Source organism: Erpetoichthys calabaricus, chromosome 12, assembly GCF_900747795.2.
Source record: "Erpetoichthys calabaricus chromosome 12, fErpCal1.3, whole genome shotgun sequence".
Classification (NCBI taxonomy): domain Eukaryota; kingdom Metazoa; phylum Chordata; class Cladistia; order Polypteriformes; family Polypteridae; genus Erpetoichthys; species Erpetoichthys calabaricus.
Window position 1 is genome coordinate 49,965,487 of NC_041405.2, and position 27,138 is coordinate 49,992,624.

The 27,138-nt window shown below is 42.5% G+C and overlaps 1 protein-coding gene and 1 non-coding gene across 2 annotated transcripts in view; both read right to left on the reverse strand.

The window, feature by feature from the left end:
• ophn1 (oligophrenin 1) overlaps positions 1 to 27,138 on the reverse strand; it is a 213,061-nt gene that overhangs the window by 37,267 nt on the left and 148,656 nt on the right. The window contains exons 15-19 of the mRNA XM_028815498.2: positions 24,555 to 24,639; positions 24,220 to 24,278; positions 7,243 to 7,348; positions 6,952 to 7,111; positions 6,083 to 6,230 (exon numbers count right to left, since the gene is read on the reverse strand). Of these exons, the coding sequence (XP_028671331.1) occupies positions 6,083 to 6,230; positions 6,952 to 7,111; positions 7,243 to 7,348; positions 24,220 to 24,278; positions 24,555 to 24,639 (558 nt within the window). The remainder of the gene's footprint in view (positions 1 to 6,082; positions 6,231 to 6,951; positions 7,112 to 7,242; positions 7,349 to 24,219; positions 24,279 to 24,554; positions 24,640 to 27,138) is intronic.
• Positions 23,285 to 23,410, reverse strand: LOC114663302 (U6atac minor spliceosomal RNA). The gene has a single exon (XR_003718116.1). It is a non-coding gene; the product is annotated as a U6atac minor spliceosomal RNA (small nuclear RNA).

Genomic DNA, 27,138 nt, shown 5'->3' on the forward strand with positions numbered 1-27,138 from the left:
AATTTTCATCATAGGTATACCTCAACTATGAGAGACAATATGAGAAAAAAAAATCCAGAAAATCACATTGTCTGATTTTGATGAATTTATTAATAAATTATGGTGGAAAAAAAGCATTTGGTCAATAACAAAAGTTCATCTCAATACTTTGTTATATACCCTTTGTTGGCAATGACAGAGGTCAAACGTTTTCTGTAAGTCTTCACAAGGTTTTCACACACTGTTGCTGGTATTTTGGCCCATTCCTCCATGCAGATCTCCTCTAGAGCAGTGATGTTTTGGGGCTGTCACTGGGCAACACGGACTTTCAACTCCCTCCAAAGATTTTCTATGGGGTTGAGATCTGGAGACTGGCTAGGCCACTCCAGGACCTTGAAATGCTTCTTACGAAGCCATTCCTTCATTACCCGGGCAGTGTGTTTGGGATCATTGTCATGCTGAAAGACCCAGCCACGTTTCATCTTCAATGCCCTTGCTGATGGAAGGAGGTTTTCACTCAAAATCTGACGATACATGGCCCCATTCATTCTTTCCTTTACACGGATCAGTCGTCCTGGTCCCTTTGCAGAAAAACAGCCCCAAAGCATTATGTTTCCACCCCCATGCTTTACAGTAGGTATGGTGTTCTTTGGATGCAACTCGGCATTCTTTCTCCTCCAAACACGACGAGTAGAGTTTTTACCAAAAAGTTCTATTTTGGTTTCATCTGACCATATGACATTCTCCCAATCCTCTTCTGGATCATCCAAATGCTCTCTAGCAAACTTCAGACGGGCCTGCAAATGTACTGGCTTAAGCAGGGGGACACGTCTGGCACTGCAGGAATTTAGTCCCTGGTGGCGTAGTGTGTTACTGATGGTAGCCTTTGTTACTTTGGTCCCAGCTCCCTGCAGGTCATTCACTAGGTCCCCCCATGTGGTTCTGGGATTTTTGCTCACCGTTCTTGTGATCATTTTGACCCCACGGGGTGAGATCTTGTGTGGAGCCTCAGATCAAGGGAGATTATCAGTGGTATTGTATGTCTTCCATTTTCTAATAATTGCTCCCACAGTTGATTTCTTCACACCAAGCTGCTTACCTATTGCAGCTTCAGTCTTCCCAGCCTGGTGCAGGTCTACAATTTTGTTTCTGGTGTCCTTTGACAGCTATTTGGTCTTGGCCATAGTGGAGTTTGGAGTGTGACTGTTTGAGGTTGTGGACAGGTGTCTTTTATATTGATAACGAGTTCAAACAGGTGCCATTAATACAGATAACGAGAGGAGGACAGAGGAGCCTCTTACAGAAGTTACAGGTCTGTGAGAGCCAGAAATCTTGCTTGTTTGTAGGTGACCAAATACTTATTTTCCACCATAATTTGCAAATAAATAAATTCTTTAAAATCAGACAATGTGATTTTCTGGATTTTTTTTCTCATTTTGTCTCTCATAGTTGAGGTATACCTATGATGAAAATTACAGGCCTCTCTCATCTTTTTAAGTGGGAGAACTTGCACAATTGGTGGCTGACTAAATACTTTTTTGCCCCACTGTATATGCTATGCACTAACACAGTAGGTAACCCAAAATAAGCTATGGATCATGACCAAGTAAACAGCAGCATGGTGCAAAGAGGCAGACAGTATCAAAATGAATTACTGACAAAGTAAACTATTGAGTAGCACCAAATGAGATGTCAAGTGATACGAAGCAAGATATGGGCAATAAAGCTTCACTTCTGACTGGACAGTGATTCTAAAGACACTACACAAGCGGCAAGATTTCTAAAACACAAAAATATACATTTGTAGTAAATGAGCGCCTATTGAGCACCAAATGTACAACTGGCATCAGATGAGCTATAGACTAACACAAAGGGTAAAAATAAAATGGCACCAGATGCGTTATGGTTGGAAAAATGTTGGATGAGTGTCATCAAAAGAACTAACATCCAGTAAGCTACAGCATGGGACTAAATATGCATCTACTTTGTACCAAATGATTTTTTTTTTTACACTAAATGTCTTGCTATGCAGCACCATATGTGTTGCAGTAAAAAACTAAATAAGCTACAGATTAGGGCCATGTAGCCTAACATACCATACAGAATCAAACCAAAAACACTGGCACTTAAATGCAATCTAGTGGCACTAAATAAACTGTATTCTTGTGACCAAATGACATTCAGTAAGCTACGAACTGACATCAAATGAATGACAGAATTATATCAAATGAGCCATAAACTATTAAGTGAGGCAAATTGAGTTACAAGCGGTCATCAAACAGCCTATAAAGGGGTGACAAATGATATATAAATTGCCAACAAAAAATTTCAAACATAAAGCTTCTTTTGGGTGATACCTGGGCATCATGGGCCTAAGATCATATTAATTGACTTTGTAATTTGTTATTGTGGCAATTCAAGGACCTTTTAGACAACAATGATTCATGAAGCAGACACATAAAAGAGGCAGCCTTTCTAAGTAATGCTAGCAGAAGGTTCTTCATGTTTGACAGACAGGTACAGTATACATGGGTCACGAAAACAGCAGCTGCAGCAATGTATGACAAAATGAGACATAAGTTGGGGAAACAGCTGTTAAGCAGCCTCAAAGCTATCACACAGGGTATTTCCAAAAAAATGAAAGAGAACAGCTGACCTCAGGTAGTTATGTTGTTGAGGGGTGAAATGAACATAATGAGGAAGTCAGCATCTTATTTCTATGGCTGAGGCTGCAAAGTATACAATACAAGACTGTGAGAAATCTGTCCAGAAATATGGAAGGTGCTGGCTATTGCTGGGGTATCTTGGTTAAAACCCCTCCTCAGTGTTGTTTAAGACAGACAAACAGTTTATACATAATGTCACTTTAATGTGGTGGTCCCCTTTCCCAATAATTCAAAAAGACCTTAGGGTATTTAGCAGTTACTTATTGATCACAAGGCACAGTCTCTTTCAAGAATCCCAGAACTGAAAAGGAAATTGTAAACAACAGTCAATTGTTTATTTTGTCCTAGCCATGAAGCAGTGGATCATCTCTTGGTTCACATACAGAAATTTGAGGAGTTGTGTGTCATCCTTGTCTATGTGTGTTTGAGTAGCCCCTGGAAAACCTTGTAAGCAAGCTCCCATGAATGCAATGTGGAAGATGCTGCAATAATTTGAAGTTCCTATGGCCCTATTGCATGTCATTCAGTCCCTGAGGGCTGTTTCCATAAAAGTATGCGTAGGACTCCACCTAAAGATTTTTTTTCCACTGCTTTGCTGTGATTTTCATGCATATAATATATTGAGGAAGAGTTGAGGAGTATACATCATAGGAACTTTAAAGTTGCATAGCTTCCACTTAAAGATGATGATGTCCTTTTGGGCTCATCTCTGATGCAGAAGAATATTAACTGTTTGAAAACGAGATTCAGAACCTTCAACTCCTAAGTTGCAGTTAACAATGGCATGGTCTTTATATTTAAGAATAACAACAACTGCATCACTTTGAGTAGTTTCAGGTCTTGAAAACCTTTTTCTCAAGTGACAGTTGACAAAAACAAATGCATTGGTGTATGGGCAACAATAAAGCAGGAGTTAAGCTCTTGGGTGATGTTCTGAGTTTTACTGGTCATGAGCTATCTAGAGTTTGAAAGCATGGATAAAAGCAGTCAATATCAGGTTCTTTAATAGTGTTTTTGGACTCACAAGCTGTGATAAATTCTGAAGCTCATCAAATAAAGAAGGATTTTATAATTGAGACTCTACTTCTTCAGATAGAAGGCAGTTGAGGCAACAAGCGATGGACATCTCCAATACATTTACAAGTGGACCATAACAGAGTAAGTCAAAATCCTGCAGGGATTACACATCTCAACAGGGTTGGAACTGTCTGGAAGTTCTCCAAAAGGAAAATGGTCAGAATTCAAGATTAGATAAGATGACATAAGAGCCACTAATGCCAAGCGCTCCTGGGCTAGGCTGTCAACAGCTGTAAAATACACACTATGTACCCAAGAATATGTGGACACCTTTCCAGATTATTGAGTTTAGGTGTTTCAGCTTCACCCACCATTAATATGTGCATAAAATTAAGCATGCATTGGCGATTCTAAATTGTCCCTAGTGTGTGCTTGGTGTGTGGGTGTGTGTGCGCCCTGCGGTGGGCTGGCACCCTGCCCGGGGTTTGTTTTCTGCCTTGTGCCCTGTGTTGGCTGGGATTGGCTCCAGCAGACCCCCGTGACCCTGTAGTTAGGATATAGCGGTCTGGATAATGGATGGATAAAATCAAGCACACTGCCATGCTATCTCCATTGATAAGCATTGTCAATAGAATGGGTCTTACTGAAGCGCTCATTGACTTTAAATGTGGCACGATCATAGGATGCCACCTTTGACACAATCAGGACATTAAATTTCAATTCCTCTAGATCTTCCCCAGTCAAATGTAAGTGCTATTTTAGTGAACTGGAAACATCTGGGACAAACAACAGCTCATTCACAACATGGTAAAAAGCTCAAATTTATATAACGGAGCCACCAAGCACTGAAAAGCATGGCACGTTAAAATCTGCAAACCTTTTTTCAATCACTCACAACAGTGATCCAAACTGTCTATCAAAGCAACATCACCAAAAAAAACAAAGGCGTTGGGAGCTTTATGAAATGGGTTTCCATGGCCATGCAGCTGCTCACAAGCCTGGAGTGATGTAAAGCATTCTGCCATTGGACTATGGATCGTGGAAACATGTTCCCTGGAGTGATGAATCACACTTCTAAACATGGGTTTAGATGATGCCAGGAGAATGCTACCTTCCATAATGCCAACTATAAAGATTTGTGGAGGAGGGATAATGGTCTGGGGCTATTTTTCAAGGTTTGGGCTAGGCCCCTTGGTGGAGTATTGCTAATAATACAACATACAAAGACATTTAAGACAACTTTGTGGCAACAGTTTGGGGGAAAGTCCTTTTCTATTTCAGTATGGCTGTGCCCCTGTGCAGAGAGCCTGGTCCACAAACATATGGGGGAACTTGAGAGGCCGGCACTGCGCCCTGACCTCAACCCTACTGAACATCTTTTGGGATGTATTGTAACGCTGACTGATAAGCAAGGTCCACTTGTCCAAGATCAGTACCTGATCTTGCAAATGTTCTTTTGGTTGAATGGGCACAAATTCCCACAGACATACTCCAATATTTTTTGGAGAACCTTCCCAGAAACATGGAGACTGTTATATCCACAAAAGTGGCAGTGGGTGGGGTGGGGGAAACTTCAATATATTGCCAAAAGTTTTAGAAAGGGATATCCAGCAAGCTCATATAGGTGTGATAGTCAGGTGTCCACAACTTTTGGCGATATAGTGTACAAAAGGCAGGGCACAGACATACAAGTCTGGCTGACTGACTTACGGTGTTAAGTACAAAACTACTGACTTGAATGTGAATGCCATATTCCACAAAGCCACTAACCAGCAAGTTTAAATTAATAACCCTGTATGACAGTTTATACATCGGTCTGTAAAAGTTATTCACAAATAAAAAAGCAAAGAAATGTCTTAGTGGAGGGCCGGCACCATGTCTTAGGTCAGCTTGAACATTCCTGTGCTTCAATGTAGAGAAAGCAAAGCAGAAACAGATGATAAGGCTGGACGCATGACTGAGTGAAATCTATCCACTGGACTTGACTGCGACCCCAGGCAGCTGGACACAATTTTAAGAGCAGCTTAATCACAAATATACACATGCAGCCACTTGAATCAGAGAAAGCAGCTCAAACAGGCAGCAACAGATGGAGAAAGGCTACTTCTGCACTCTGGTAGAATTTCTGGTGAAAGAATTTTAAACCACAAGTATCAGCACTCTTTAGTTCAAGAAGACAAGTAGAGCAGAGGCTCAACACGCCTGTCACTAGTGAGCTGCTGATTATCCTACAGGATAAAAAGAATTTGAGGTGAAAAATAAAATCAATAATCATGGTGCGGAACCAGATGATTTGCAACAAAATAAAAATAAAATAAATAAACCCACACAGGACACACTATTGAGATAGCCAGAGAACAAAACTCCCTAATTTTCCCTACCACTACAACCACTTTAAAGGTGGGCAGTTTGGAACTTACCGTTGGCCTCTTGGGAATGGATATGGTTGACAAGAGGCCGAGGGCGTGGTGGCCGCTTGGAGATGGTGATTGGCTGCCGTTTCCGGGGAGGGGCCCGTGGTGGAGGAAGTGGAGGTAGTGCTGGGTCCTCTGGGGGAGCAGAGAAGATCTGACAAAGAAGAAAAGAACAAATAACTTGCAAACAAAAGCCTACATCAAACATTCCCATTTTCCTTGGCAGACAATCTCAGCTTTGTAAATGTATCCTTCATAAAACAGCAAAAAAAGGTGGACAGTTGATGGCAAAATGCTCAGCATTGCATCTGGATGTTTGAAAATATCTGCAAGATGTCCCAGTAAGTACAGAGAATTGATTTTATACAGAATTAGGCATCTAAGGGACTGGCAGGGCTATTGCAGAAAACAGCCCCGTAGGACACAAACAAAGTAAAAGCAGGTTAAGTAAATACAAACAAGCCCTAAAACAGAACTCACTCAGGCCTGGGCAGCATCTTGAGACAGCCCTTTATTCACTCATGCCCTCACTCATTGAGCGAGACTGACAAAACGGTCTTGTACTGCTGTGCTGGTTGGCTGCTTTCCAGACCACAGAATGATGTCTGCAAATTTGTGATGATGTGTTGTATGATAAGTGCTGCACGAATAATTGGTTGTTCCCACTGTTTAAACAGATGACAGCTGGGCAAACCTTCATCTGCACTGTATCTTCCACAGCTTTAAGTAGAGGAGCCATAGGTTTTATTTGACATAGCACCTTTATGCAGTTAACACCATCACAAGGCTCACTATAGCTTTCCTCCACACAAAAAATGATAGGCAGTGTACTAATACAAATAGTTGTAAATCCCTTGCCATTAGTCTTCTCTCACCTTTTCACAGTCTTCAATAAGAATCTCCACAACTATGTTCTGGAACTTGATGTTTATCATGGCTGCCACTGTTTCTTCTTGTGCCCTCATCAAAGTTGGCCCAAAGATCACACCCATGTTAGATGCACTCATCAGGTTCTCTTCACAGTGACTACAGATACTAAAATAGGAGGAGAGTGGGAACGGGGGGAGAAAGAAACAGATTGGTTTATAGCTCTGAGCTTCACATGGTACACGATAACTGCAAGAGAGCATCACAGGGCCCACAGCCTGGTACCAATGTATCCTTACACAGCTAGATGTCTAATAAGCAGCTCCAGCATTTCTCGATTCTTTTCTGGTAGTTTGTACACCAGCCAATGGATGGCTCCCAACCGATAGTCAAGGTTGTCAGACTCTGAAAAATAAGCAGATGCTGTCACAACACAGAACATCCATATTCAACATACAGTATTTTATAATACATGTTTTATTCTATATAGCACCTCTGACTGCATGTTCCATCACTTTAAAAAACACACAAGAATATACTACAAAACAACACAAGACAATTGGGAACTACAGAAAACCTCTCATGTGGGTGGAACTTGAGGGTGCAACCTAGATTTCTTTATAAGAATCAAACTTCCTCTGTTATAATGTGTTTCTAAATTGATCCACTCCTAAACTGAAAAAAAATGCCCTTCACCACATGGTAGACAAGGATATACTTTATACAGTAGAATGTTGATCATCCAAACTACCTGGGACCAAGGTTGGCTCAGGTATCCAAAAAGTTTCAGTAATCAAACATACATGAAATTACCCAGTTTATATTAAATAAAGTGTAACTTTTTTTTTGTTCTTTATTTCCATCCATCCATTTTCCAACCCGCTGAATCCGAACATAGGGTCACGGGGGTCTGCTGGAGCCAATCCCAGCCAACACAGGGCACAAGGCAGATGCCAATCCTGGGCAGGGTGCCAACCTACCGCAGGACACACACACAAACACGCCAAGCACACACTAGGGCCAATTTAGAATCACCAATCCACCTAACCTGCATGTCTTTGGACTGTGGGAGGAAACCGGAGTGCCCGGAGGAAACCTACACAGACACCGGGAGAACATGCAAACTCCACGCAGGGAGGACCTGGGAAGCGAACCCAGGTCTCCTAACTGCGAGGCAGCAGTGCTACCACTGCGCCACTGTTGTTCTTTATTTCACCTTATACAATTTCTCGTATTAGAAATTTGTTAGTTACCCCTTGTGGTCAGAACGCCCCTGGAGCAATTGAAGGATAAGGGCCTTGCTCAAGGGCCCAGTAGAGTAGGATCTCTTTTGGCAGTGATGGGGATTCGAACCGGCAACCTTTGGGATACCAGCGCAGATCCTTAGCCTCAGAGCCACCACTCCGTCCCAATTAAGCCTACATTTAAATTGTTGCAGGCAAGGTTACTACTAGGGCATTTAGAAATATTAAATACTGTATTATGAAGAATTTTGAAGAAACAATGCATACAGTATTATATTTACTTTAAACTCATCTGATAGTTCAAACCATGTAAAACAATGTTTTTTTAAATAAACTGAAATAAAAAAAAAAGTAATTGCACACAAATAAGACTATAATGAATCTAGCAAAAGTTTCTTTTTAAAATACTGCATGTAATCTTGAATTTTTCTTTGAAAATTGTCTATTTTTCCCAGCGAGGCCTCTCATCCAATTTAACAGCAGTATCTATTTATACTATCACGCACACTATGCCATTGCAGCTTCTATCCATTACCACTATTATTTTTCACCTCATTTGCAGTCTTTATCTCCATGTGCAAAAGCTCAGTGAAATGTACTCTGGTACAGATTATTGACAGACGGGTGCAGATTAAAAGCAAGTATCTGAATGCATTTTTGGGGTGTTTCTTCTCTACTGAAATCCAAGGGCCTGGGTGCAGGGGTGTTGATCAGCTTATGGAGTTAAAGAAACTGAGTGCAGATGGTCTTATATCTGATCCAAAATGAGTGGAGAGAATGTGCAGGCACGCAGTGCATGAGGCAGGTGTGAACACGTGGTATTCCATGGAAGGAGCAAGATCAGAAGGCATTAGAGAGCGGGGGGGGGGGGTGTATTTTTCGTACGTCGCTTAAATCATCCTAGATCAGGTGCCTCATCTTGGATGAGTTAATGCCGGTGACACTCATCCGGGATAGGTCGGTTTTTCAAACGCAGCCGTGCATTAGATTAGTCTAGCTGGATCTAATCATACGAGATGAATGCGCGCGCCCGCGCTGAGTGAAAAGCCCATATATATTGAGTCTAGAAAACACGATCAGCAAGTCTTTGATAGGCTGTAACAAAATGACGAAAGAACGGGTGCATTTTTTTTTTACACATACAGCGCAAGACCTTTTATTCGAAGGACATTAAGAATTTCAAGATTTAATATGCACAAGGGGTAACACTGCAAAAGCAGCCCAGACCAGAAAAGACGTCTGGCAAAAAGTGGCCGACAAATTAAACGCTAAGTAGTGTGCATTGTACTTACTGAATACAGTGTTTCATTTCCTATGTGTCAGATTAATTATTATTTAATATGTCATAATTCCAGATCAAACGTGAGCACAAGGAAAACATGGGAACAGGTTAAAGTGAAGTACAAGAATATACTTCAAACTGGTAAATATTGGTATATAACTATTTAAAGAATTGTTGACATAAATAATCATATATAATATAAAAAACATTAATTTTAAAGCTAATAAGAAGGCAGACAAGCAAAACAGGTGGAGGTCCACGCGGTCCAGACCTAACCCCTGTAGAAGAGTTGGCTCTCCAGCAAAATGCCCATCGCCCTGTTTCTGAGGGCATTCCAGGGGGAAGCTCCTCCTCAGAACCAGTGGCAGGATGCAGTGGTCACTTCATTTCAGGTAAAGGATGGTCATTGCATATATTGGTCCTCCATGTGTGCCATAGGTATGTTCCATGTAGCCCTCTTTTTTGTTGGGTCAGTTGCAGGGAATGTCATATCCCTTGAACCTGTGTCTGACCAACGGGATATTGACGAAGGTCAAATATTTCACGAAGACACTGTGTCTGATTATTCATCAGGAGGAGAAGTACATTTTCCAAAAAATGTTTGATCAAACTCCACTCTGATCAGTCCCATGTGCCCCAATCACATTTTGAAATCCTTGTAATGAGAATGTTAGGCTGATTGAGATTCTTCATGGAACTATGGGTGTTTTAGCCTGTGTGTTACCTACCTGCAATGGCATGAAACGCCTCTTTTATTGTCTGTACATGCAGGTGTCCAGGAAACACTATGAAAACCCGAAGGAAATATTTCAGAGCCAAACAGACTTTATGAATTGCCTGGAAAACTGCACTTTTAGTTAGATTTTCCGCATCGCCTACAGTATATAAAAAAGTGCCGCTTGTAAAAAACCTCAAAGCAATGCATACTGTCTGTGTGGCTGTGAGAGCCCGAGTTCGCCTAGTTTGACTTCGAATATAAGGTGCTAATAAATCTTTGAGGTACAATATTCCCCCTCGGCTAAAGCTGTATCTTTCAAAAAGAATTTCCTCTGGGAGCAATAAAGGATCTTGCCGATCGCGCAAAACCCTCTCTATGTGAAATTCTCTGCGTATAATTTGCGCACCAATATCAATTGGTCGCTCATTCATGAACGGCGAAGCCATGACTGGATGACTTCTACGCACCGTCACTGATCACGTGTGTAAACTAATCCTTGTTTACGTAGAACAAACCTGCTCCGAGCAGGTCTGAGGATTAGGATGTGTTGCTATGACAACACTTCCAGCAAGAGTTTCGAAAAACCGACAGATCCAGGATCAGGCCAAATCGTCAACAATTACATCCGGCTAAACGACTAATCCACGTACGAAAAATACCCCCCTGGTCTGCAAAATACCCCTTGGGGAGCTATATTCCTTTCTTTTAACCCCAAACAAATTTAAGCCCCTCCCAAAATTATGCTTAGTGAGTTTTGCGTTTCGCAATTGTGAAATGAAACATTGCTGCTTTGCTTTTCACTAGCTAAACTTCATGTATAAACACTCAAAAATTAATAAGTTAGGCAGCAGGAGTAATACTTCAGTATAACAACCAGTATACTAAAGATACTGTCGTTTCTTTTTTTTTTTGGTGGTGGTTTGAACAATTGGTGTTCAAATAATGGATGTTCAACTGTATTTAACACATTATATCCAGGAAATAACACGACTATGATCTATAAACCTAAAATACCATGTATCATCAATCCAACAATGTCTCTTCCCCTGCAACACTGCATTGTATGTAATGCACTGGACTGTGGTTGGTCATGAAAGATACCATAAAGAATAAACTTACAATGTATCCATGAAATGGTCCTTAAAGCTTTTTAGCCTTGAAATAATGTGTGCCGTAGCATGCAGATCTACAGCATTTTCTTCATCACAAAAAATACCTATTAATTTAACACTATTGGCAAAATTATAGATAGAAAGACATCCTTTTGGGTTCCCCTAGCATTCAACAGTGTCTTCTAAAATTATTTCACAGTTACCGTGTTTTGACATGTAGATGGAAAATGCTGAACCAGGCATTGAAGGTTTGCTAAAAATGTCTTAGACGTTAACATACTTTTGGGTGGAATACGACCCATTGACTCATCATGAAGCTCAGCGTTTGTTAGGTGACACCATAACAAAATTCTCCAGTTATGCTTTATTGCATCACTTGGACAGGGGATTAAAGGCATGAGGGGGTAAATCTCTTTAGTGTAGGAAATGAAGCTCCCAGTGTTTGGTATGAAATCAGTGTAAGACGACTTACAGGACTTGCTTTCAGTTTGAATACAAAATAACACGTACTTGTGCCAAACACTAAGAAATAGAGAACCAAAAAAAAAAAAAAAAGACAACCCTCACAGATCTATGAAGAAGATGTAGAAGTAGAAGAAGAGAAGCTAAGAAAAAGCTCAGCTTAGGAAAAGAGCAGAGAAAACAGCACAATAAGGGGTGCAGCTGCCGTCTGAGAAGCAACGTCCGGAACGTCCAGCACAGCATAACAAACTAGCCGAGGCAGCGTCTGCGGTTAGCATTCAGGGATTTTTCACTTGACTTTGATTCAAGGAGGATTTTATTCAAAATGATGGTTATGCAAAAACAGTACATTAAATAAGAAAATGTGTCACCATAAGTGCAATAAATTAATCTGGTTCAGTTTGGACGACTGCACTTCATATTATTATATAACACCCCACAGGCTCCAAGCAGAAGAGCATATGCTGGACTGTGAAACTCGTCAGATGTGCCCTGCTACAAACATTTTACTAGTGTAGTGGCTCGATGTCTAAATGGGAACAAATTATCAAAACATCATATTAATTACGTGTGGAAACAGGCGTTTTGTTGAGAATGGCAGCCAAAATCAGCAAACTCCAAAAGACGCAGTGCTGAATAAGAAAGTGCTGGGCATCGGCTAATAAGTACAGCTGCCAAGTTCACATTTAAAAATGTTAGGTTCTCTTTCTTTCCATTACTCCTACCTCCAATGTCCCAGTCATGCATGTGCAGGCACACGTACTGTATATGCAAACATAAGTGGAAACACAAACACACATGCAGGTACACATCCATATAAACAAATAAACATTAAGACAATTTTTCTTTTAGATATTTGACAGGTAACAGTAGAATTGTTTCAGTCGACTGCTAAAGGGATTTGGTTACAGGGACACAGTGTGCCAGTGTAGATACTAATCAGCAGTCTGGGGGAGTCTGCAATACAGTGTCAGTCATATGGCTACACACACACACACACACACACACACACACACACATACAAATTAAGGGTTGAGTACACACATATGTGCATTCAGAGTATGCACTTTGAGGGATTTTACATGAAAATATTTATATACTAATAACCAAAATGTAAACATAAGACACAAGCCTAACCCCCAACCTGCCGAGCAAGCATGTATAATATGTGCAACAATAACATCCCTTACACACGTTAATGCAAACATTAGCAATGTACCATAACATCATATGTATATGAAAAGAATAAGTACACAAAAAATTAGAGTACGCTACAAATAAAGGCCCATATCCATCCATCCACCCAAGGGTATTAAAGTCCATCTTAAAGCCAAGTATGGATGGGACTCTAGTATACTACAGGGCATACACACTCATTAAGATTAAGACAAGGTAGAGATATTCATAAGTTTAATGCACATCTTTAGAATGTGGGAAGAAAATTGATAAAAATAATGTGGACAATGGATGAAAATGGAAACTCCACCTGACAATCTGGGGCTCTGAGCTAGCAGCCCTAAACACAGTGCCATCCTCTGTATACACTATACACAAAATACACAATAACTTTGACATTCTGATGTTTTCATATGCGTAAATGCTACAACCATGAAGCTACAGGGGAATATACAAAGATACTGTACGTGTACATATTGGCAGATGTCAAACAAGGATAAATGCACACATGTACTGTACATACAATGGTTGTACTGAAAATAATGCCTGTTTGCCATTTTCTCCCTTCATGTGTTACTTTTACACCACCAGACAGAGCAACATGTCTGACCTAATTTCTGTATTTCTAGGTTTTGTAGAACCATGGAAATGAAGTAGAAACAAAGAGCAGCCATTGTGTTCTGAACCAGAGAAGGATGCACTGCTGCTGAAATCCACAAAAGACTCAGAAATGTGCATGGTGAGGCTATAATTGACGGGAGCAATGTGAGAAGATGGGTGAACAAATGTAGAGAATGTGAAAACAGTGCTGAAGACAAACCATGTAGTGGAGGACCATCGACAGCAGTCACCATGGAAAGCCAAAAGGGGGTGGACAACATGATTCTTGCAGACTGGTGTATCACAGTCCAAGAAATTGTTGAGGAACTTAACTGTGGTCACCATGCTCTCACACAGATTATCTACAACTACAGACACAGGGAAATGTGTGCCAAGATGGGTTCTTCAACAGTTATCAGCTGATTTGATAGAGACAAGACTACATGTGTGTTTGGAACTGTTGGCAGCATTAGAAGCCCATAAAGAAACCTTTTTTGAGAATGTTCGCAGTGGTGATGAGACCTGGGCATACCTGTTACAGGTTCCTGCACAAATGGGATGGTCAGTGGTGCCACATCTGTCTTACATCCCCTACCTGACATGGTCAGACTTTCAGATGAAGAAAAGCCTTCAGGAACAGTATTTCAGTGATACAGGCAATGTAGAAAAAGCTGTCAGATGTTGGACCTGAGACCGCCCAAAAGAGTTCTTCTAAATTGTACTTTACAAGTGGGTTCAAAGGTGGCACAAATACATCACCACTGCTGGAAACTATTTTGAATAGTACCATGTTATAGACAGAGTTACTCTACATATGTATTTAGTTGCACAAGTCTCATGTTGTTAATAAAGGAGTTATGACCTGACTAGCATTACTTTCATGACAACCTTCACATGATCAGACAGGAATGATTGTACACATATCTAAAACTGGGGTGGCTATCCATCCATTTTCCAACCCGCTGAATCCGAACACAGGGTCACGGGGGTCTGCTGGAGCCAATTCCAGCCAACACAGGGCACAAGGCAGGAACCAATCCCGGGCAGGGTGCCAACCCACTGCAGGACATGGGGTGGCTATGACCTGACAAAGACTTCTACACAGTGCTGCTTCCCAGTTCTACACAAATGCTAATCATTGGCTAAAAACGGTTGACACAAAGTTGTACGGTGCTCATGAGTAAATAGATATCTTGCCTGTAGCTACTTGTACTTACATACCACAGGCTAAATTGACTGTATAAATGGTAGAAAAATCTTGGTTTACATAAAATGGAAGCATAAAACAGGAATAAAGAGTATTTTATTTAACAAAAAAAAAAACAATTTCTTAAATGAAATTATATGTTTTAATATATTCTTGTCTATCATGGTGCCAGAGATGCATTGCATGTTGCTTGGACATGCAAGTAAGAATTTCACTGTACTCTGACACTACTACAACAACAACAAAAACACACAGAATGTTTGCCCACAACCCCTCTTTGAATCTCACTTGCCAGCCATTTAACCCATATGTCCAACAACCTTTACACTAGAGGCCAGGCCCTTGGGGGAGTTCTTTGAAGCCGGGTCCCTGGTAGTGCAGTCATGTTGAGAAGAGCAGCAGTTGCTTTCATTCAGAGTAACTAGAGCTGCTGTACATGGCCAGACAGAAGCAGACAGAGGCACAGGAAGTTGGGTCCTGAACAAATCATTGCCCCCCAGACACATTCATCACATCTTCAAAAATCTGCATGTTTAAATTCCCTACCCTTGTTAACAACCCCAAGCTGGATTAAATATAAAACGGGATCTATGGGGCACTCTAGGACAACACTGTAACAGTGGTGGGTTTATGAGTTGAGAGCCCTCGTGAAGACACGTATATCGTAAACTGGATAGAACACTGAAATTTCATTAGAGACCATCATTTCTTTCTCTTCAAATACCAGGTGTCCCTTATTTTGCATAGCCAGTTGAATTCTCGTAGGCAGAGAAAATTCAAAAACTCTCATTTAATAAAGAAAATTACTTGCTATTTTACAAGATTTAAGACTCCTTCCTGTTGCCCAAACACAGCACTTCAATACTCATTTGAAGTTCTGACATGGGCTCAATGAGGCTAGCAAACAGCAGATGGGAGAAAAATTGAGGATGTTTAAGAAATGTACACATCTATCCTGGCTCTGTGTAACAGAAATCCAGGTATTAACGCCAGCAGCACACTGAATTGTTTCATCGGTTTACAGCATCCCTCTCATTCAGATCATATTTCTGTCCACACAGCTGGATTGATATGCTGCTACTGTAGCTTGACAAAAGTCACTTGTAGCACATGATAGACCACTCATGCAAAATGTACTGAAATTGCTTGGGGTTGATGAAGCAATGTTTCTTATACAAAGAGCCTTTCTCGAAGCAATATTCACGGTCCCCACACTCTTTGGTTTAATGGGTGACACATTTGACCAATAGAAAAAGATACTGCAAAAAAAATGCATTTAGCGTTAGTTGGTAAACAGAATACAACTGTCTGTTTTGCATAAACGGAGGATATTCTGGCAGCCCAGTGATTATCACAGCTGCCACACAGCTCCAGAGTGTGTGTTTAGCATTCCAGCAGGCACAATGTATGTGTAGACTTTACACAATTATCCCATTTCAGTATGGGTTTTTCTTTGAGTTTAACTATGTTCCTATAACATGCAAAGGACATTTTTGTTATTTTAATTGTACAATTTAAACAGTCCCCTTACAAACAAGTGAGGATATGCAGACAATAGACACAAACATGCAATAACCTAAATAATCAAAGAGCAATAATGAAATAAACACAACTATAACTTTTATTTAAGAAGAAGCATAAAATAATTTTTAGATGTTGGAAAATCAAGTAACTCTCCTCCATAATCATGGAGGACAAATCTTTAACAGAAGAAGTAAAAGCAAGCAACACTTATCGTGCCTGCTGAAAAAGAGAAAAAAAAGAATTTATTGGGTTGCTGGTGGTTATTAAGTGGAAGATAGTGGAACACAAAAGAAAAAGACAAAGAGTCAGATGATGCAGTAAACCTGGAGAACAAAGTGCTTCCTGAAGCAAAACACAAAATCAAAAGAACACCAAATGCCTTGGGGTCAATAGCACGTCCACCATTTCACTTTGCACCCTTGAGGGCTCAAATAAATTTCTTTCTAACTGTTTTCATTTTTTATGAGTCCTTGTGGCTTCACTGCACTACATTTGCTTAGCCATCTGGAGACTACCATATTATTTCTCCTGATTTATTGTTATATTTTCTTAATCTTATGTCATTATACTTCAAGAGACCAACAACGGCAATGCTGAACAATGATTTAGTTTCATTTTGTTCATTTTTTGATGCCCATGGTTAGTCTCCTGGTTTAAACTGGAGAAATGTTATCTGAATATATGCTTGCATAAAACTTAAGTTATCTTGTTTCCCATGACTTTCTGATCCACATAAATGGATCTTTGACTGTGGCACAAATCACAGCAGGATGAAAAAAATAAGACAACACAACACACTGCCTACCCAACCCATTTCTGTCTGTTGGAAGTATGGACAAAGCTGGTATCCCTGCAAACCTGCAATGCAATAGGGAACCAAACTCAAAAAAGTTTGTTGTTTTCATTATAGATGCCAAGACAAGCACAACCTGTATAGGAAAATTGCCTTCTACAAGTATAAAGACACTGGCACAGCCAGAAAAGAAGAGTGAAAAGCCCACCACAGTTCAAACTCTCCAACATTATTAGGTAAGTAAAAACTAGCTCAGTCAGACCAGCATGAATGTAGCTAGCATAAGTAAATTCCATTCATATATGAGTCAAGGGACAATGACCACCTCACCCAGTCTGTGCTGACTGGTAGACCAATTCCTATAACTCAAGGGATAACAGCATTAGCATTCCCTGTTTAAGTATGGGTGGGTACCGATTCAGAGTGTCACCCTTCAGGTTCTTCTCAGGTATGTGATACCACCTTGGGTTGAGTTTGGGGACTGCCACTAACTGTCTTGTCTTTTTCTTCTTGCACAGTGTAGAGAAACTGCCCAGTGAAGCCAACTGACTCTGCCACTTCCGGGCCCTGAGCTATAAAGTCACAACCGTCAAAGGAGGTGTCACTTCTTTCCAGAGTGATCACAGCAAAGGAGCTTCATAACCTTTAGATGGCAGACAAAACAGCCATAATTATACCTGCCACATTTTTCTGATGGCCACAGTTTTTGTCTCCTGTTTAGGCGTTTTTTTGTTAAGACTGTTAAGTAAAAGGGGATGGCCGTGTTGGTGCCCCAAAATGTATTTTTGTTTGAACCTGTCATTCCCTTGGACAACCACAAAGGATATGCTCAGCCAATCTAAACTATACTATTAATAAGGAGTACTCTGTCAGCCTCCCTATACTGATTCTGAAAAGAATCAATTCAAGCAATTTTCTTATATCAGTAGAGACAGGATTATCACTCTCAGCCTCCAATTTACGGCAAAAGAAAAGGAACAGGCTTAAACTGTATGAACCATGCTGCTATTGTCGAAGCATCAGCTCTATTAGTCTTCTTACACTGGTAGTGATTTGGATTAGTTCTGCATAGTCCCCTTCTATGAGTAGTGACACAGATCCTCTCTGCCAAGATCACCATATTGATTAATAGAACTCTTTCAGACTGCCTCCCTATACTAGTACATTTATAGAATGAGCTCTGGCAGTTGAGTATGCTGCTAATGTGGATAATTGGCAGCCAGTTTGAACCATATTGACATTTTAGTAGAATCATCCTCGTCATAGGAATCAGTTAAGCCAATACAGCCATTCTAGTATTAACAGTGATTGTTCCTCAGACTCTCCCCACTTACGGTGCTATGTAAAAGTTTAGTCACCCCTGATAAAAATCACTGTATCAATTTATAACTTAATAAGCTTTTGAGGCAGCAATTTCATTTTAATATATTTAATACCTTATGGAAACAACATATGGCTGACCCCATATGGCTTTAAACCAATGATCTGTGTTTCCCTTGCCCAGGAAAGGGTACCCGGGGCCCCACCCTGGAGCCAGGCCTGTGGGAGGGGCTCACTGGCGAGCGCCTGGTAGCTGGACCTTCAACCACGGCTCAGCCTGAAGGAGCAACATGGTTCCGCTCTCTTGTGGGCCCACCACCTGCAAGAGAGGCCATAGGGGTCGGTGCAATGCGATATGGGTGGTGGCTGAAGGCGGGAACTCCGGCGTTCAGACCCTAGGTTGACGAAACTGGCTCTTGGGACATGGAATGTTACCTCTCTGGCGGGGAAGGAGCCTGAACTGGTGCGTGAGGTTGAGAGATACTGGCTAGATATAGTTGGGCTCACCTCTACGCACAGCCTGGGCTCTGGAACCATTCCTCTTGATAGAGGCTGGACTTTGTTCCACTCTGGAGTTGCTGTGGGTGAAAGGTGGCGGGCAGGGGTGGGCTTGCTTATGGCCTCCTGGCTCCAGGCCTGTACGTTGGGGTTATTACCGTTGGACGAGAGGGTTGTTTCCCTGCGCCTTCGAGTTGGGGAAGGACTGTTGTTTGTGCTTGCATGCCGAATGACAATATGGAGTACCCGGCCTTCTTGGAGTACCTGGAAGAAGCACTGCGAGGTACAGCTCCTGGGGACTCTATCGTCCTGCTGGGAGACTTAAACACTCACGTCGGCAACGACAGTGAAACCTGGAGAGGTGTTATTGGGAGGAATGACCTTCCTGATCTAAACTCGAGTGGTGTTCAGTTGTTGGATTTCTGTGCTGGCCATGGCTTGTCCATAACGAACACCATGTTCCAACATAAGGGTGTCCATAAGTGCACCTGGCGCCAGGGTACCCGAGGTCGCAGCTCGATGATCGACTTTGTAATCGTGTCATCGGATCTGTGACCTTTTGTCTTGGGACACTCGGGTGAAGAGAGGGGCTGAGCTGTCAACTGATCACCACCACGCAGACCCAAACATATAATGAGGGTCTGCTGGGAACGTCTTGCAGAGGAACTGGTCAGAAAGATCTTTAACTGCCACCTCTGTCAGAACTTCAACCTTATTCAGAGGGAGGTGAAGAACATTGAGTCTGAATGGGCCATGTTCCGAGCCTCCATTGTCGAAGTAGCAGAACGGAGCTGTGGTCGCAAGGTTGTCGGTGCCTCTCGTGGTGGCAATCTACAAACCCGGTGGTGGACACCTAAGATTTGGGAGGTCGTCAAGTTGAAGAAAGAGTCCTACCGGGTCTGGTTGACCAGTGGGACTCCAGAGGCAGCTGAGGGATACCGGCGAGCCAAGCGTGTGGCAGCATCGGCTGTTGCTGAGGCAAAAACCCGGGTATGGGAGGAGTTTAGGGAAGTCATGGAAAATGACTTTCAGTCGGTACCAAGAAGGTTCTGGAAAACCGTCGGGCACCTCAGGAGGGGAAAGCGGTGCTCCACCAACACCGTGTACAGTGGAGATGGGGCCCTGCTGACTTAAACTGCAGACGTTATTGACCGGTGGAAGGAATACTTCGAGGATCTTCTCAATCCCACCAGCATGTCTTCCTTAGAGGAAGCAGAGCTGGAGGACTCCAGGGGGAGCCCATCCATATCAGGGGCAGAGGTCGCCGAGGTAGTTAAAAAGCTCCGAGGTGGCAGGGCCCCTGGGGTGGACGAGGTCCACCCTGGGTTCCTCAAGGCTCTGAATGTTGTGGGGCTGTCCTGGTTGATAAGTCTCTGCAACATCGCATGGACATCAGGGGCAGTGCCTCTGGATTGGCAAACCGGGGTGGTGGTCCCCCTTTTTAAAAAAGGTGACCGGAGGATGTGCTCCAGCTATAGGGGGATCACACTCCTCAGCCTCCCCGGTAAGGTCTATTCAGGGGTGCTGGAGAAGAGAGTTCGTCTATGGTCGAATCTCGGATTCAAGAGGAACAATGCAGATTCTGTCCCAGCCGTGGAACACTGGACCAGCTCTACACCCTGTCCAGGATCCTGGAGGGGGCATGGGAGTTTGCCCAACCAGTCCACATGTGTTTTATGGATTTGGAGAAGGCATTCGACTGTGTCCCTCGAAGCATCCTGTGGGGTGTGCTCCGATAGTACGGAGTACAAGGCTCGTTGTTACGAGCCATTTAGTCCCTGTACAGGAGGAGCAGGAGCTTGGTCTGCATTGCCCGTAATAAGTCGGACTCGTTTCCTGTTGAGGTTGGACTCTGCAAGGGCTGCCCTTTGTCACCGATTCTGTTCATAAGTTTTATGGACAGAATTTCTAGGCGCAGCCAAGGAGTGGAGGGGGTCTGGTTTGGTGACCTCAGAATCTCGTCTCTGCTATTTGCGGATGACGTGGTTCTGTTGGCTTCATCGGACAGTGACCTCCAGCTCTCACTGGAGCGGTTCACAGCCAAGTGTGAAGCGGCGGGGATGAGAGTCAGCACCTCTAAATCCGAGGCCATGGTTCTCAGCCAGAAAAGGGTGGAATGCTCTCTCAGGGTTGGGAACACATTACCGCAGCATTTCTTAACCTTTAAGTATTTGCGACCCGAGTTTTCATAACAGTTTTATATGCGCCCCCCTAACATTTTTTTGAAACCCTAATAAAATTTATTCCTATATTTTTTGCTGCTGATACACCGCTACAAGTTTAAAATTTCCCTACGAATAGCGAAATTATGCCACATATGGCAACATTTGCGCCCCCTTTTTTGTTACTTCTTTTTTGTTACGCCCCAGTTTGAGAACCGCTGCATTACTGCCTCAAGTGGAGGAGTTCAAGTATCTCAGGGTCTTGTTCACGAGTGAGGGAAGAATTGACAGACGGATCGGTGTGACATCCGCAGTAATGCGGGCTCTGCAACGATCTGTCATGGTGAAGAGAGAGCTGAGCCAAATGGCGAGGCTGTCAGTTTACCAGTCGATCTACGTTCCTACCCTCACCTATGGCCATGAGCTTTGGGTAGTGACCGAAAAAGCAAGATCGTGAATACAAGCGGCCGAAATTAGTTTTCTCCGCAGGGAGGCTGGACTTTCTCTTAGAGATAGGGTGAGGAGTTCAGTTATCCGGGAGAGACTCGGAGTAGAGTCGCTGCTCCTCCGCATTGAGAGGAGTCAGTTGAGGCGGTCAGGATGCCCCATGGATGCTTTCCTGGGGGGGGTGTTCCGGGCATGTCCCACTGGCAGAAGGCCACGGGGCAGACCCAGGACACGTCGGAGGGATTATATATCCCGGCTGGCCTGGGAACGCCTTGGGGTCCTCCCAGAGGAGCCGGAGGAGGTGGCCGGGCAGAGGGAGGTCTGGGCTTCCCTGCTTAGGCTACTGCCCCTGCGACCCGACCTCGGATAAGCGGTGGATAGTGGATGGATGGATGGAAACAGCAACATTTCAGTAGTGAAATATTTTTTATTAGACCAACAGAACCAGTTTAATGTGCATTTAAACAAAAATAGGCAGGTACATAAATGTGGGTGCCCCAAAGGAATAATCCCATCAATATTTAGTAGAACCTACTTTTGCTGAAATAACAGCCTGTAGATGCCTCCTATAGCCACTGACAAGTCCCTGAATTCTGGCTGGTAGTATTTTGGACCATTCTTCCATACAAAATGGCTCTAGTTCAGTCAGGTTTGATGGCTTCCGAGTGTGGACAGCCTGCTTCAAATCAATCCATGCATTTTCAATGATGTTCAGGTCTGAGGACTGGGATGGCCATTCTAGAACATTGTACTTGTGCCTCTGCATGAATTCCTTGGTAGATTTTGAACAGTGCTTTGGATCATTGTCGTGCTGAAACATCAAGCCCCGGCGTAATTTTAACTCTCTCACTGACTCTTGAACATTCTTGTCAAGAATCTGCTGATGCTGGGAGGAATTTATATGAGGCCGTCAACTTTACCAAGGTTTCCGATACCTGTGCTAGCCACACAGCCCCACAACATGATGGACCCTCCACCAAATTTTACAGTAGGCAGCAAGTTCTTCTCCTGGAATGCTGTATGTTTTTTTTTGCCATGCATAGCGCCACTGGAAATAACTTTACCTTAGTCTCATCTGTCCAAAGTATTTTTTTCCAAAATGTTTCTGGCTTGTCCAGATGCGCTTTTTCATACCTCATGCACTTTCCTTGTGGTGAGTACTGAGAAAAAGCATTTTGCACATCACCCTTCCACCAAGCTGTTCCCGGTGCAAAGTGCACTGGACTGTGGAACAATGTACAATGACCCCATCAGCAACCAGATGTTCTTGTAGCTCTCTGGAGGTGGTCTGTGCCTTTCAGATATTTTTCTTGGCCTACCACATCTTTCCTTCACAAGGACTGTTCTTGTGACCTTCCATTTCCTAATTGCTTTTCTGACTGTGGAGACAAACAGTCCAAACCTTTCTGATAATTTTTTGTACTCTTCTCCTAATTTCCATCCATCCATCCATCTATTATCCAACCCGCTATATCCTAACTACAGGGTCACGGGGGGTCTGCCAGAGGGCGCAAGGCAGGAAACAAACCCCGGGCAGGGCGCCAGCCCACCGTGGGGCACGCGCACGCATGCACGCACGCACACACACACACACATACACACACACACACCAAGCACTCACTAGGGACAATTTAGGATCGCCAATGCACCTAACCTGCATGTCTTTGGACTGTAGGAGGAAACCCACGCAGACACAGGGAGAACATGCAAAATCCACGCAGGGTGGACACGGGAAGCGAACCCGGGTCTCCTAACTGCGAGGCAGCAGCACTACCCACTGCGCCACCGTGCCGCCCAAAACATGGTTAGAGATGCCACGAAGTAGGTGGCAATGCCTTAACCGCATATGTGTTGTAAGGCCACTAGGACCTCTTCCATCCTTGTCAAGGGGAGTGCTAACCTTATCTTAGTTTTTAGGTCAGTAGAAAGTTCATTAGAGGTTTCCATGTTGCAACTCTGTAAGAGAGAACCACGTACAAGCACAACTAGCATATACCTATGTTAAATAACCTTTTTCATGAATGGTTGCATCTGTCTTTGTAGTTTAAGGTCTAATAAGCTAATCAAAGCAATTTTGTGCTGCAACCTGTCAGCATTAAACGACTACAGGTCTTCAATTTAATACAATTAAAAGGGTGTCCAAACTTGAATCTTGGTCTGATAAACATCCCCTTATCTAGATTTCTCTAGTACAAAAATGGCATATTGCTGTAATCTTCTCTTATGCAGACAGAGCAAATTATCATGCAACCTCAGAGGTGTGCCCAAACTTTTACACAGCACTGTGTATCATTACACCATATGAAACTAGCTGAGCTTATTCAGTTTGTATGATGATTCAGGCAGAACCAATGCTTTGTTTTTTTTTTTTTTAACTTGAACAAGTGAATGAGCCCTAAATGCACATATGGGTCTATGGGTGGAGCAGGTAGCCTGACTGAGCTAAACATAGCAGATGCCTTTGGTTCATGGTTCCATGTAAGTAACAAAAATCCCCGAGGATCTCCCAGCTGGTAGGCCGGCTGCTCGGGATTCTTTCCAGATCAACTTCTGCATTGGATGATTGAATGCTTGATGTGTGTCATGTTCTGACTAGACTAGTGCTTTGAGTGCTGATGCCCCACTTTACATTTACACTTCACATAACCAAGTCATACCCAAATGACTTTAAAATGAGCTACATGGTTCCTGAAAAAAAAGGAAAATCAGAAGCAATTTAGTAAGGACTTACTGGCAGCTAGAATGAGGTCTCGATTGAGTTTGTACGTCATCAGCGGCTCTGACAGACTCCTGCAATTACAATGCAAAGCAGAGCAGGTGAGTGGAAACTGGGCAGCATGGGGCACTCTGCCCACCACAGACTTTTTATTTTCTCTTTATTGAAGGTTTCTAGTTTTTACAAGAACACAAGAACCAGAAACCAAACTTATAAAACTAACACTTAAAACCACTCAGTGCAAATAAAAAAGATTAAGAAGGTTCTTGGAGAGTACTGCAAGGGAATCCCTGCTGAACAACAGCCAGTGACAGGAGGGTGCAGTCCAGCCAAGGAGCAATGAAACTCACCGCAAGTAAAACTTCATTGAGCTTGTAATGGTATTCACATCCCAGTCCCCACTTTGAAGGTCAACATCTCCTGGGCACTTTGGGTCTGTGGAGAAAGCACTGCATTAGTTTGCAAAACTCAAGCTGGAGCAGGGTGTGATCAAAACTCACTATCTTGCCCATACTCCTATTCTGTCCTAGCATTCTCATCTCTCTGCTTTTTCCACCTCTCATGGCTGTGTCCCTTTCCTGCCTTTATGTCTCTTACTCTAACTATGCTCTTACGTGGTGCTGCACAGTAATGTTGTGCATCTTGGGCAGTGACTCATGATGATAAAGCTGACCATTAGATTTTTATCATTTATTTTTCACCTCACCACCTATGTAGTGTTTTACTTCTATGATTTGTTCTCACCTGGCGCATATTTGTGCTCTCCTGTCCTAGTCTTCCCTTTCCCATCCCCTGACTCTGCTCCCTCCATTCCAGTCACCGCAGCACACAAATTCACTACAGTCTCAGTGTAGCAAGAGGCCTGCCAGAGATGGCTGGTTAAAACATAATGTCACAAAGGCCGCACACAGAGTGTTTCTCTGAGGTATGAAAGCCTGCGGCTCCTTAATCTTTTAAGCCAGAGTAATCCGAGAGTGGAGGTTGATGCCTGCTGCACCATCACAGATTCCTCCTGTCTGTACTTTAACTTGTAGCTGTTATTGTGCACTGCAGAGACTGAAAATAAAGAAAGCCTGCACGTTATGGGGTGCATAACACAGATTTGCAAACCTAGAGAAACTGGCACTGTAATGCATTGTGTCTTACAGCGGTGACCAGCAAATAAAGTTTTTACTTCAACAAGCAGAATAAAACTACAAGCTGAAAGGAATATGTTCTACACCAACCTGTGGCTGCCAGGTGGTTTGGAACATTTAGTGACTGATTAAAAATAAAATACAAGTACTAAAGTAAAGCGGATTTCAGATGTTTGGTTTTCTGAGCAAATAATGAAGAAAGGTGCAAAATATCTCTACGGGCATTCAACAGCAGCTGTTCATAAATACATCCAAAGTAAACACTTTTTATTTTGACATTGAAAAGAAGTATTCTACCTCTAGGCAGTCCTGCAGGTTAAGAACAAGTCACAGTTAAAGTAGATGCTGAAGACAGCCATCAGAGCATCTAGACACAGAGCAAAGCAACCAGGTCTTAACCCTCACAGTCACCAAGTCCAGGAATAAACTCACTTGGCCTTGAGAAGGGGCCCAACATCAGAGACAAAAGTGCAAGAGTAAAGGGACCAAGTCTCAAGTAGGATTACATTATTAGAGAGTCAAGAACATTGTCACCTGAAGCAAGAGTAAAGTGACCAGGTAGTGATCAGGTCAAGAAGAAAATCATTCTCATGCACAATCACATGCTTCAGAATGCCATACTTTTGGATATACAAGTTAACAGCTTTTGTAACGAGAAGTCAAGCAAAATGTCACCTTTTATTGACTAACTGAACAGATTACACTACGCAAGCATTCGAGACAGCGAAGGATCCTTCTTCAGGCAAGATCATTGTATATTGTAATCTGGTTAATCAAAACAATAAAAGGTGACATTTTACTTGACTTCTCATTGCATCCATAATGGCTAACACAGTACAACAAAATACTACTAAAAGCTTTTGTAGAAACTCTAAAAATGTTTTGGGTTACAGGCATGGATTTCTTTAAACATGCTTCATGCAATAAAGATTTATGGGGTATCAGGCACATCAGGTACAACTGAAGAATGTACTTTAAGTGCTATAGAGGACAGATGGATATCCCAGCTGGATGAGAGAAAGACTTCCTTATTCGCTGGAAGGATATACTGTAAGGTAAGGATCAGTAGAAGCCAGAAGCCAGGAGCAATTCCATCCCGCATACAAAAGCTGGCAGTGTTTGTCTCGAGGTGTCACACTTTGGACACCTTCAGGGGTGCATGAAAGTAGGAGTCTAGAAGTGCAGCTCTGTCAGGGTCCCTGGGTGCCATTAGAGGGTGCTGTCAAGGGGAGGACCACCCAGGTTCCCATGTGATCCAGTAGTGTTTTTTTTTTTAACTGTGTTGGGCATTACTGTGTCTGTGCTTCACAGCTCAGTTGAGTCCCCTACTGGTTACGAAAGATATGGCTGAAATTCATTAAACACTTTCATATATCCCCAGTCAGTCATATAGGGTCAATGTAACGTCATAAATTAACCTACAATGCTTATCATTGAGAAGGCAAAGAGAAAACTGGAGTAAAAGCCACTCAGATAAACTGTAGGTAGGACTTGTAATCTCGATGAGAGGTAGCATTGAAATCACTGTGGCAAATATGTTGCCCCTTGTGTTTATTTCCTTCAAAATGATAATTTTCAAAGTAACTCAGAATGGGCGAAAACCTAATTGATTTTCTGTGCTGTCAATATTGTAATGAATGTCAGCATAACATTTCCCAAAAAAATCTTTTTAAATGCCTATGGTTTTAAAATCTGACCTTTTTGCCACTGTAAGACTATATCTATATTCATGCTCTCAGAAACAAACAAAGTAGATCCATTTACTATAGGCCTTCAAAACAGAAGCAGATAGATGAAG